At 34.8% G+C, this 12,955-nt stretch overlaps 1 protein-coding gene across 7 annotated transcripts in view; it reads left to right on the top strand.

Moving 5' to 3' along the window:
* Nucleotides 1-12,955, top strand: part of ROBO2 (roundabout guidance receptor 2) — a 601,587-nt gene that overhangs the window by 493,598 nt on the left and 95,034 nt on the right. For all 7 annotated transcript variants that reach the window (XM_047794525.1, XM_047794528.1, XM_047794527.1 and 4 more), the window contains exons 8-10: nucleotides 1,302-1,426; nucleotides 5,906-6,077; nucleotides 11,680-11,885. In XM_047794525.1, coding sequence (XP_047650481.1) covers nucleotides 1,302-1,426; nucleotides 5,906-6,077; nucleotides 11,680-11,885 — 503 coding nt within the window. The remainder of the gene's footprint in view (nucleotides 1-1,301; nucleotides 1,427-5,905; nucleotides 6,078-11,679; nucleotides 11,886-12,955) is intronic.

Raw genomic sequence — 12,955 nt, 5'->3', positions numbered from 1 at the left:
CTAGATGTGTTCCTGCTTCTTTTACTTTGGCTCAATCAGCTCCTTGTTTGGAATGTGTTCGTTCTCCACTTGTCTAAATGCCACCCTTTCCTCCAAGCCTCCATAATGTCCACTTCTTGCATGAAGTCATTCACAGCTACTGTAACCCTATAAAGGGATCCCTCTCTCCTGAAGTCCTATCACACTTAATGGAATATACTTAATTTAAGGGCTTCTCTGCACTCTGAGAGTATCTCTGTCATTGAAACTTAACCACAGTCTTAGAGAATCATTGTTTTAGTTTTGCTCTTGTTGTCATCATCCTCTTGGTTTGTATTTTCTGTTAGACTGAGTTCCTTCATGGCAGCAGGGTAAATGCTTTTTGTGTAATTTTAGTAGCCAGTAAGGAAATGTAGTAAGTGCCTGATGCTTAGTTATCCACATGAAATGAATTAAATAGAATCAACCATTTTCATAGGTTTCTTTGTAAGTTTTTTTTTTTAATTTTTTTACAGTCACACCTTTGGCACATAGAAGTGTTTAGGCTAGAGGTCGAATCGGAGCTGCAGCTGCAGGGCTACACCACAGCCACAGCAACACCAGATCTGAGCTGCATTTGCAGCCTGTACTGCAGCTTGTGGCAGTGCCAGATCCCTAACCCACTGAACAAGGCCAGGGATTGAACCTGCATCCTTGGGGACCCTATGTCGGGCTCCTAATCCACTGAGCCACAATGGGAACTCCCATAAGTTTCTTTGTATTGTTGTCTTTGTATGTAATTACCATATCCTCAATTCTTTGATGTTTTCAACACTTCAGCTCAAGTCTAGAATATAAGCACTTTGAGAATAAGGATCATATCTATGCCCTCTTGTGTCCCAGCACCTAGTATCTTGCAAATATTACAAGAACAATTAATGCTTGTCAACAGATTGACTTCACAGGAAGGAGATGTTTGAGTAATACAGTGATTCTTTTCTGTCTTTATTCAAAACACAAAACCATATTAGGAAACCATGTTTTATATTTAAAACTTTCAAATATCATTAAAAACCTATTTTCCTATGCAAGCCTATGTGCTGTGGGATTTACAATATACAACACTTGACACGTATCTACTAATGCATTTACTTCTTTCCTCACATTTCATATAGTGCTCTTTTCCTTTTCCTGTTGTGTTTCGAGAAATGCCTAAAAATAGCTCAAAAACTGTAGCCTCTGTCTGGTACTGAGCCATTCACCCAGTATCAGATTTTCTCCTTGATATATTTTTCTTTGTCTACAGCTTATATTTACACACTTTCTTTCCTTTTAAATTATAGCTCCTCCACAGTTTGTGGTTAGGCCAAGAGATCAGATTGTTGCTCAAGGTCGAACAGTGACATTTCCCTGTGAAACTAAAGGAAACCCACAGCCTGCAGTTTTTTGGCAAAAAGAAGGCAGCCAGGTGAGTGTAAGCCTTGATTGCCTTTCTCAAATCTCTGAATTCCCCCTGTTCAGAGTGAGGACCCTTCTTGTTATCAAGGGTGAACTTATTTCTGAAAAAGAGACTAATGAATTCTGAAATAAGTGGGAGTCAGATGTTTTAATACAATGCTCTTCGTTTCTGGTATTTTCTGAATTTTTTACCTTACATAGAATAGATACACTGCACGGTAACTAAATGATCTGAAAAAGTTAAACCTATAGCTATTGAAAAATCTCTTAACAGAAAGGTAAGTTTGCTATCTTTCTTGGAGCTGCACTCGGATAATTAAGTGACTTCGTATATATACAGCACTTAGAACATCCTGGGCATATGCAAAACAGTTAGCAATATTTTCATTATTAATCAGCCTAGAAACCAATTCCAACCCCCTTTCATAGATCAATAGTACAAATACTTTTTCTTTAGCATTAATTTAAACATGTGTCCATTTAAGAGTAAGAGAGATGTTTTATTCCCTCATCCCTTCTGGATTCCCTCATAGTGAAGTTAGACAGGAAATAATATATTAAATATGAGAAGGGACCAATATGTGTCTGGTCTTTGCTGTGTCTGGCTTGTCCTCTCAGGACTTTTCTGAGCATAATGATCTCTCAGATTCTTTGCTAAAAGTGAACTGAATACACCACTTTTATCCTTTAGCACTTGGTCCAAACTTAGATAAGCACAATCCTCTAGGTTCTGAGGTAATAGGTGGAACTTCCAGCTGAAAGCAGATTAGAAATTGAGTTCTTTGTCTAAGAATTTAAGTCCATGTGCATTCCCCATGGACTTAGAAATTTTTGTTATTGTCATTCTAGACTTCCCAAAACCATTCCCAAGGAGACACGTAGTTCTTAGGAAGTGACCTACTGGTCTTCCTCCTCAGGATTCTCTGTTGTTAGTCCTGGATGAATTTCCTTGGCAAAAATGGAAGCCATGATTAAAAGTCTCAGGCAGTTTGAAAACTCCCAGAGGTGGAATGCTTTAGCCTAAATTAAGAGAACCTGTTGATCCAAAACTTGTGTAAGCTTATCTGGATAGAGAGGCATCAGGAATTTCCCCTCAACCATCATCTTTAATTGTTTTGGGTTCCTATACAGTCCTCTACCACCCCAAGCTAGCAGTTTACCATCTCAGTATGCATGGGCAAAGCCTCTTTCTTCCTTTCCTCATTGCTCTTTGTTAGATTCACTTCCCCTGTAATTTGTGGAATGTAAAGATGATGGGAAGAATAAGAATTTTATATTACCCTTCATCAGGATTAGTCCAGGACTTAATTGCCATCTTTTTTTTTTTTAAATCAGTTAGTAACTATAAAATAGATTTCTATTCATAGAATTCCTTGATTCTTCAAAGTTTCTTTCAGATTAAAACACCCCAGATTCTAAAGGAAATGTAATGCAACATGATAGAGTTGTAACACACATGAACACACACACACCTTGAAAAGGGGAAGAATTCTAAAGACATTTTCCCACCTTATGATTGTACAATCATTGTAACATTATTTAATTTTACTTAATTTACTCGTTTTCTTAATCTAAAATATGATTATCATACATTTTACATCACATAAGTTATGAAGATTTCATAAGCAAGTTAGCTTATATGTAAAAGTACTTTACACATTTTTGAAGGTTAGAAGTGGGGAAAATGCAGAATGCACCTGCTTTCCCTCATTCCTGGCTGAAGTAACAAGTTCATGCTTCTGCTCAGGCCAGGGCTCTCAGGGCCAGAGGTCTCCCTCTGCCTGGGCATAGACGCTCAGTACCACTCTGGTCACCTTTATCCCCAGATCCACACAGTGCCTGAAAAGGCTGGAAGGGATGAACCTGGAGAGCCTGGGAGCCTTCCCTCCACTCATTCTGGGGACTGTGATCCATAGAAATACACCCTCAAGCCACGATACTGAATGTAATTAGATAAATATTTACTTATAAATGATAGAAATATAAAGATGCAAAGCCATTTGATTGTTGCAAATGTGCACTTTATATCCATGTATTGAGTGCAATCCCATGATAACATACCTTGTTATCATATAGATAGAGCTATATCATGTATAAATCTCCTTTCCCTGAAATAGGTTTACATATGCTATTGCATAGAATGTGTATTGGTCTGTGGCCCAATAAACACGATACTTAGCTATGTTACATTGTGTTTTCGTGGTTTTTAACAAATAATGATCAGTAGCATTAAGAGATTTCTTTTCCTGTCATTGGACAAAGTGGCATATAATTCCAGAGATATTAATCTCTGGAAAAAAATTTTGAGTTAGATGGTTTACTTTAATTATAATCTTTGGCCTGGTTTTCTTTCCTTCACCTATCCCCCTCACAGCAGAAAGAGAGAGAGAGGGAGGGAGAGAGGGAAAGACAGAGATAGAAGATTGTGAATGAGAACAAAAGAGAAATGCTTGAGCAAATTGTAAATTTTCAAATCATGAATTGGGATATTAGGAAAAATAAATTGGTCCTCCTGTCTTCAGTATCCAGTTTTTACTGTGATCTATGACTACCCATCAGTAGAGAGAGTTAAGAGCCTGGACTTAATGGTCCATATTCCTCAATATGTGCTGATAATGCCAATTAGCACTAATAGGATACCCAGGCACTTTGAGACAAGAAGAGCTGTGTAGAATTCCTAGGTTTTGCTTGTAATCCATTTTCTTTTGCCTGTGTCATACAAGCAGGGAATAAAGATGATGGGTTAACCTCAATCATATGCCATTTTCCATGTCAACGAATCATTTAGAAGGTGGACTGATAATACATTGTAGAGGAAGCGATCCCAGAGAGAATTCAGCCCATCTGATGTATTAGTGCTATGTAAATTAGTATTCTAATGGCTAATTGTAGCAAAGTGCAGCCTTTGAGTTATTGTATCATTTTCAAGTGGCTTTAAAATTTAGACCCTTCTCTTTCAGATGGTTTATTTCAGTAATATATTTGGATTCCACATGAGGTTTAGCTTGTTCTCAAGCATGCTTCAGATGTATGAAAAAGTCCAGCCTTATGTAGTAATACACATTTTATAGGGGGCAATAGCATTTTGAAATTATATTCCTGCCATGCTAGCAAGCATCACTTATTTTAGAAGGGGTTTAATAACATGGTAATGTTTATGTAAAGTGGGCTTATAGTGTCACACTTGAATCTAATAAAGTGGACATCCATCATGTTGCAATAAAGAGAAGAGCTTCTAATTAAAGTAGGACATCATTCGCAGGATTAAAGTCATTTAGCGTAATTGAAAAGTGTTAATACCCTATTTTATCCTCTTCCATTGGTATTACTTCAAGGGTAAAAACATTTTAAGGTGAAAATGTGTCCTGTGCCTTTAATTGAATGTTATTATCTCCTGATTGTAACGTATTGAAACTGTTTAATTACAAACCTGGAAAATTAATTACTATATCGAGAAACAGATCCCAGAGGGTTATAATGTTCTTCTTTGTAAGTAAATACAACATAAAAATTGATATGTCCTTATTTATAATCCAACTTGGAAACATATCTCAATATGATTTATTATACACAAATGCGTTTCTTAATTGAACAACAGTAAAGCAACAACATAGGTCATCCAAGTTAACATGACCACTCTCCTAGAACTTTCACAATCTTGTGGTTAGACTGCTTGTATTTAATATGAGATGTATAATAAAGTCCTTTTTATTAAAAAGTAGTATTATGCTTGGGGTTATCAGACACAACTTAGAATAGATTTACAAGGAGATCCTGCTGAGTAGCATTCAGAACTATGTCTAGATACTCATATTGCAACAGAACAAAGGGTAGGGGAAAAAATGTATACATAAAAGGATAACTTGATCCCCTTGCTGTATAGTGGGAAAAAAAATAGTATTATGACACTCTTTACCATCGCATGCATCCTTCAGAAACATCTGCATCTTTTTAAAATTTTCAATGCTTTGGTTAATCTTACTTAGATGGTAGCAGTTATTGCTAGCTTCTTTCAAAACTGGTATACCTCTCAAATCTTTTGAATATCTTCAGGAGAAATTCAGTTAATTACATCAAATATTCACATGATCAGCAGACAGTATATTATGCATTTGTTTATAAACTGCATGTTACATTCCAGATTCTCACAGTGTCTTTGAGTTGATTCAGATAAGCGTGGTTATGCCCATTTTTACAGAGGACCAAACGATGTTTCAAAATGTTTGGTAACTCACAGAAAGTCAGGAAGAGAGTACAAGATTAAGATAAAGATGGGGATTTTTTCAATGACTGTTCCTTCACTATGAGCATGCTCACTTCTCATAACATGTTCTTTTCCTGTGTGGCACTTAAACATTTCAACACCATATTTTTAAATGTATGTATTTTCTTTTTTCAACCAAATGTCTCAATTTCAATAGCTGTTGTTGATATAATTTTCTTTCGGTGTGGGAAAAGAATATTGGTAAAATTGTGTTTGTTTCCACAGAACCTGCTTTTCCCAAACCAACCCCAGCAGCCCAACAGTAGATGTTCGGTGTCGCCAACCGGGGACCTTACGATTACCAACATTCAGCGCTCAGACGCGGGTTACTATATCTGCCAGGCCCTAACTGTGGCAGGAAGCATCTTAGCAAAAGCGCAACTGGAAGTTACTGATGGTATGATGTTGTCAGATTTGTTTTCTGAAAATAATTATTTTTTATTTCAAGATCCACATGAACCATGTGAAATTTTCTAATTTGTTAGTGAAATCATTGAATTAATACTTATCTTCAAAGTTTAGGTAAAATAACATTCGTAATAGTTTCTAATTCTCCCTTATTTATACCATTTACTTTCCCAGAGAACATCAAATTCAATCTATTTTATTCTTAAAAATATAGCCATGGAGTTCCCTGGTGGCTCAGCAGGTGAAGGATCCAGTGTTGTCACTGCTGTGACTCAGGTCACTGCTGTGATGAGGGTTTGAACCTTGCTAGGGAACTTCTGCTTGGACCAGGTGGGGCCAAAAAAATTAAAAAGTGTAAAAAATATGTATAGTGTGATGCATTATTTTATTGAAAAAGAAATGGAGATGTCTTCTATATATTTTTATTTAATCTTATGCTGGCATGATTGCTTCTAATGGTTAGTAACAACTTTATTTTACTAGATGAGAAAGAGATATCTTTAATCAGTGGAAACAGATGAGTTTTAAGTTAGCTAATCACATTATGGCATCCTATGATTTTTTAATTATACATTCACTAAGTTAAATTAATTGAATACCTTCCAAACTACGAATGGATGCTAATATTATTTTTTTATTTGCACAATTGTACTACAAATCTTAACTGAAGCACCTGATTCATAGTGAAAGTTGAAAAAGATTTAGAGCTTTTCATGATATGATTTTTTTTTCCCCCCAAGAGCTTACTTGTCACAGTTGACAGATAGGGAGGTTTAGATATTTTGTAAACCTCTGAGCATGAATTTACACCATGTTCTCTGATATCCTAAATTAAAAATTCTCTCTTGCTCTCACATTTGTGAGGTTTTGTGCCCTTCACCCCTACACTGGCTTCTGAGCTACAAGAGCTTTGGGCTGTGACCTCTCTGATTCTTTCTCTGCTGATCTTTCAAAAGATTCAAATTTACATGTAGATTAAAAGGTTATTTAAAATTAATAGAAAGGCAATATTTTTTAATGTCTGTCCGTGGTATCGCTTGATTCAGCGCCATGTCAGGGGCAGGAATAAATAGAACAAACAGTAGCTGTGAGGACATTGGGTCATTAATGGCCACACCTGCTGATGCTGCAGAGATTTACTGCTATGAAGCTGAAAGAAGTCAGGTTCAAGGGTAACAGTGCTGAGAAATTCTTCCTTTAGATAGGTAAGGTCTTTGATCCTTCATACTTCTGTATTTCTTTAAAAGAAATAAAATATAATTATTCATCTTCCTATGTTTTCTTCGACTGGAAAAAATGTCTAGGTGCAAATACTTGGAAAATAAAGTATCCTGGCCAAAGCCTAACTTTTATTCTATACTACTATGAAACATTCCAAATATAATGCCTAAGAGCTCTATTAAAATCTAGCTGCTTATGGTATTTGACAAAAGCCACACTTTAAAATTTTCTAAATGAAGAAGTTGTAAAAAAAAAGCAAACCATATTTGTAGAAAACAAAATTGATGTTTCAGAAGAGCTATTTGATATGACTGATGTGGTTCATGAAGCAGGTGGATATTTAAAAACATGCCTGATATAATGAAAAGGAAAACTTTTTTGAGAAATTATATTTGTTGATATAATCTCTCAAACCAATAGTAATTCTAGCTTTGTTTCTGTGATAAAACTTAAAAAAGTGATAAGGAAATTTAATTTTGTGACTGAGATGGCAGCTGAGCATTTTGTTACAACTGTCTTGAGTATTAATTCCTACATTGATTTTTACTTAAGTAAGCAATCAAAGTCAAGGTCTTTTTGTAAGAATGTTGAATGGGGATATAGAGTTATTGATTTTGACAGTCAAAGAAATCTAACTTTAAGACCTAAACACACAAACATACATACACAGTCATATACATTACTGTAAATAACTCTGTCTCTAAATATTAACTTGCCACATTGGTTGATGACTTCAGCTTTTATTCATAGATTGGACTTTTCAGATTGGTTAACAGTTTAATATTATGTAAGCCATCATTTTTTTTTCTGAACAAGTTTTTTTTTTTTTTTTTTTTTTGGTATGATCCAAGGCAATTTAGAGCCAAATGAAATTCTAGTGTAGAATGAAAACATGTCATGTTTAGAAAAACAAGCAAAACATCTATAGCAATGTTTCTGTTGTTACATTTTTGTACCTAGACAGCTTTCTTGGAAATATTTTTAACTCAAGTGTTCATATAGAATGAGGTGCTGTTGAGTGATAATTTTACTGATGATAGATAGAGCTAAAGTGCTTTAATACACTTGAATTTCAAAATATCCCTTTAAAAGACCTCATTAATTTACTAACATTGTTCTTCATTTCTTTTCTTCTACTCCTTTTTTCTCTCAGAAAATTAGAAAATTATAATGAATTCTGAGGAGAACCAATAAAATCTAAAAGGCCTAGAGAGAAGAAATATATTTGTCTGATATTGACAATAAATGTCACATCATGATCTTATATGAATGGTTTATTGAGGATTTATAATGCATAGTTAGAGAAAAACATGGATGTGTTCACAGATCACTGGAAACCCTAAATGTTCATTTAACCTATGACCTTAGTGTCATGGAAACTTGTGGTCATCTTTCACCCATAACATCCTTGAAACTGAAAATTCTTTCTAGCAAGGAGCGTTTCAATTACTTTATTGATCAGATTCATTTAAAAGATGGTGAGCTACTCATTTGGACAGTAAAAAGAAAAAAAGAAACTAATCAAATGTCATTTTCCTGTATCTAATGATTTCAGGGATATGACAATGGACACAGGTTATAAGTTACTTGAATTCAATATAAATATGTAATTTGAAACAAAGAAGTAATAATATTTAAAATTTAATAAATATATTCTACTCTCCTAATGCAAACCCATTATTCTTGTTGGGTTTAAAAGTTATTCACAATGTTTTGGGAATTGGCCTTCCACTTGTGACTCATAAAGAAAATAAATTCTATGAAACTTTCAATTTGAAAATCTATTTGCACAATTATTGTCAGATGTGTCAGAATTTACTATTATTGTACTTTTATATTCTCTGAAGATTATTTACGTCTAAAATGAGGAATTTTTTTTAAACTTTGTCCATCAGGTTTTTTATTTTATTTTATTATAATTTTTTGTTTTATTGTTACAACAACTATGGACAACAGTATGGAGGTACCTTAGAAAAAATATACATAGAACTACCATATGACCCAGCAATCCCACTCTTGGGCATATATCCAGAAGAAAACTTTCCTTAAAAAGACACATGCACCCGCATGTTCATTGTAGCTCTATTCGCAGTAGCCAAGACATGGAAACAACCCAAATGTCCATCGACAGACGATTGGATTAAGAAGATGTGGTATATATACACACTGGAATACTACTTAGCCATACAAAAGAACAAAATAATGCCATTTACAGCAACATGGATGGAACTAAAATGAGGAATTTGATCAAGAAAATCAGTGAACTAAATGGCTAATGAACTAATTTTTGTTTGAAAAGAATACACAAAGAATATTTTTTCCTTAGGTTTTTATAAGGTTCTCTACATATGCAAACATTTTATTTATTTTTATTTTACTTTATTTTACATTTTTGCTTTTTGGGACCGCACCCGCAGCATATGGAAGTTCCCAGTCTAGGGGTCAAATCGGAGCTGCAGCTGCCAGCTTACAGCACAGCCATAGCAAAGTGAGATCCGAGCCACATCTGTGACCTACACCACGGCCCATGGCAACACCAGATCCTTAACCCACTGAGCGAGGCCAGGGATCTAACCCATATCCGCATGGACCCTAGTTGGGTTTGTTAACTGCTGAGCTGTGAATGGAACTCCCCATACACACACCTTTTAATTCATATTTTGATGTAATAGGTTTAGGTCCACTCTGTCTTGACATGCAGGGAACATATGTCATAATCTCTATTTTAAATCAAAACTGGTTGCCTTTCTCATTATAGGCTCTAAAATTTAATGTTTTTTCCCCAAAACTGATACCTCTAGACCTAAAGATGCATGTTTATTGAGAAATAGTCATATAAACTGGTATATATATAGAGAGAGAAGCTGGTAGACAAAGGGAATTAGAGGATTAATAAACAAAAGAACTCTTTTTGGTTATGTTCATTGTAATGCAAGATGACCTTCTTGAGAAAAGACTCTCTTCATAGCTGCTTAGCAATTATTCAAATCCAACATTTTTCCCCCCTGTGGAAATTATGTACATATATATTTCAATGTATATGATACAGAGCATATTTGGATAATTAACCAAAATCTATGCTGTTTATAAAACATTCTCTTAAGAAATCTCTACTTGGACCTGAACATTAAAAATTTCATTATGAGATAGTCTTCTAATAAGTTGTAGGTAAAAGCTTACCTATAATTGATTCTATATTTTCATCACCCATTTAAATATTACTGTACATTCTGATAAGCTTCCTTAAGTCATTGTATACTTCTAAAGGCACTGATGATACTGTTACAAATCAATATTTGATTAAAAAACACAGTGAACTAAATAAATGAAATTATGGAAAATATACTCAAATGACACAGGAATTGATATATATGCAAACAGATTTTTCATGCAAACCCTATTTTTGTCATGTCATAAATACAGTCTTAACTGGATTTTTTGGCTTAATTGTATAGACTAATTAAATCATATAATCTAAATCATACTACTATAATCTACTGGCCAGTGTCACAATTTTTGAAAAAAATTACTTATAGTCTAACATTTTAACATCAGCAAAAATATTATAGTCTATTTAAATATAGCATGCAACTGGTGCTACGAAGGTAAACTTAAGTATTAGACATATATTTATAATAAAAGCAAAGTGAAAATTGATTCTACTCATGTGATATTCCATAGGCTTTCTTAAATATGCATATGAGAGATAAAATGCCCTTTTATGAATGATTGCCATAAGCTCTCCATATTTTAGTTTTAATTTTAATATGATTAAGCCTTTCGATAATGCTGTCTTTCTAAGATATCAGAAAATTTAGCTCCTCATCATCTTAATTATGGGTAACTCAGAGTAAATTATAAATAACAGCATGACTTCAGTAAAAAATATATATATGTATATACAGAGAGAGAATGTATAGCTGATAGATTAATAATGGCTAGCAAAACAAAAGGAAACTGGTCCTTGACTACAGAGTTCGAGAAGCTCTAATCTTGAGAATCAGGGGTCAGCATTGGAAGCTGACAGAAAGAGTAATATGTATGACTTTGGGGTTTTAATCTTACTTTCAATATAAGACTGCTGATGATCAAAAGACTATTGGAAGTGCCCGTCATGGCACAGTGGAAACGAATCTGACTAAGAACCATGAGGTTGCAGGTTCAATCCCTGGCCTCGCTTAGTGGGTTAAGGATCCGGCGTTGCTGTGAGCTGTGGCACAGGCCGGCAGCTACAGCTCGGATTAGACACTAGCCTGGTAACCTCCATATGCTGCGGGTACAGCCCTAAAAGGACAAAAGACAAAAAAAGAAAAAAAGACTATTGAATTTCATAAAAGTTAAAATATCCTGAAAATATCTTTGTCCTTTAGTTTTGACAGATAGACCTCCACCTATAATTCTACAAGGCCCAGCCAACCAAACGCTAGCAGTAGATGGCACAGCATTACTGAAATGTAAAGCTACTGGTGACCCTCTTCCTGTAATTAGCTGGCTAAAGGAGGGATTTACTTTTCTGGGTAGAGATCCGAGAGCAACTATACAAGAACAAGGAACCTTGCAGATTAAAAATTTACGGGTAAGTAATGCTGGGCTCATGTTTGGGTCTTCATCTCACCGCAGGTATGTACTGCCCTAGGGAGAAACTGTTGTGAAACTAAGGTTTTACATCCTTGCGTATTTGCTGTACATTTTATCATAGCCCATGTTATTTCTTGTTTTACCAGTGACAGCTTGAAATTAGAGGGAAGTTCATTGTCCCTATGTTAATCACAAATTCATAACAAACCTAGAAACTTTTTACTCCTTCATTCTAACCCATATGTGTGCAATCAATGAAACTAAAAAGATTAAACACATAAAGTTAATGATAATAATGGTATATTTAAAATAATTTAAAAGTGACAAGTACTTCTGATTTACTCTCATGAACAAAAGAAATTCATAAGGAAATGTGGATGAATTGGCTCCATCAAACAGTTATGTGAAAAATAATAAAGAGATGAGACTGTTGAGTACATAGGAGGTATGTTTGGCTAATTGGTGAAGAATTTTACATTTTAGGTTAAGTTGCTCTGCGGTTTACCTGTAGACAAGAATAAGTGATTAACTGGTCTTTTAACAGAAGATGACATGATAGAAAATGACCATTCCTAGCAATTTGCCAAGTTAGATTTGCTTCAGGAGGAACTCAAAATAAATGTTTACCTCTGACTATTGTATTAGCTATCAACTACTATGTAGTAGTATTAGCAAACAAGAGGCTCAAAACAACACACATTTATTTCATTGCTTCTGAGTTAAGAGCCTGGACATGACTTACCTCGGTCTTCTGCTTTAGAGTCTCACAAAGCTGCAGTCAGGGTTATAGTCTCATCTGAAGATTGACTGGGGATTGATTTGCTTCTGAACAACGTAACTGCTAGCAGCAGTCTGTTCCTAAGGGCTATCAGACTGATGATCTCAGGTTCTTGCTTGCTGTTGACTAAAGCCTGCCTTTGGTTCCTTGCTGTATGGATATTCCAAGTATGATTGCTTGCTTCCCCAAAGTCAGCAAGGAAGAGAATCTCCTAGCCGGACAAGAAGAGTACAGTGGAAATTGACAGAACATTGTAAATCAACTATAATAAAAAAATAATAAAAATCTTT

This window comes from Phacochoerus africanus, chromosome 1 (assembly GCF_016906955.1).
Source record: "Phacochoerus africanus isolate WHEZ1 chromosome 1, ROS_Pafr_v1, whole genome shotgun sequence".
Taxonomy (NCBI): Eukaryota; Metazoa; Chordata; class Mammalia; order Artiodactyla; family Suidae; genus Phacochoerus; species Phacochoerus africanus.
This window is presented reverse-complemented; position numbering and strand designations above follow the sequence as displayed.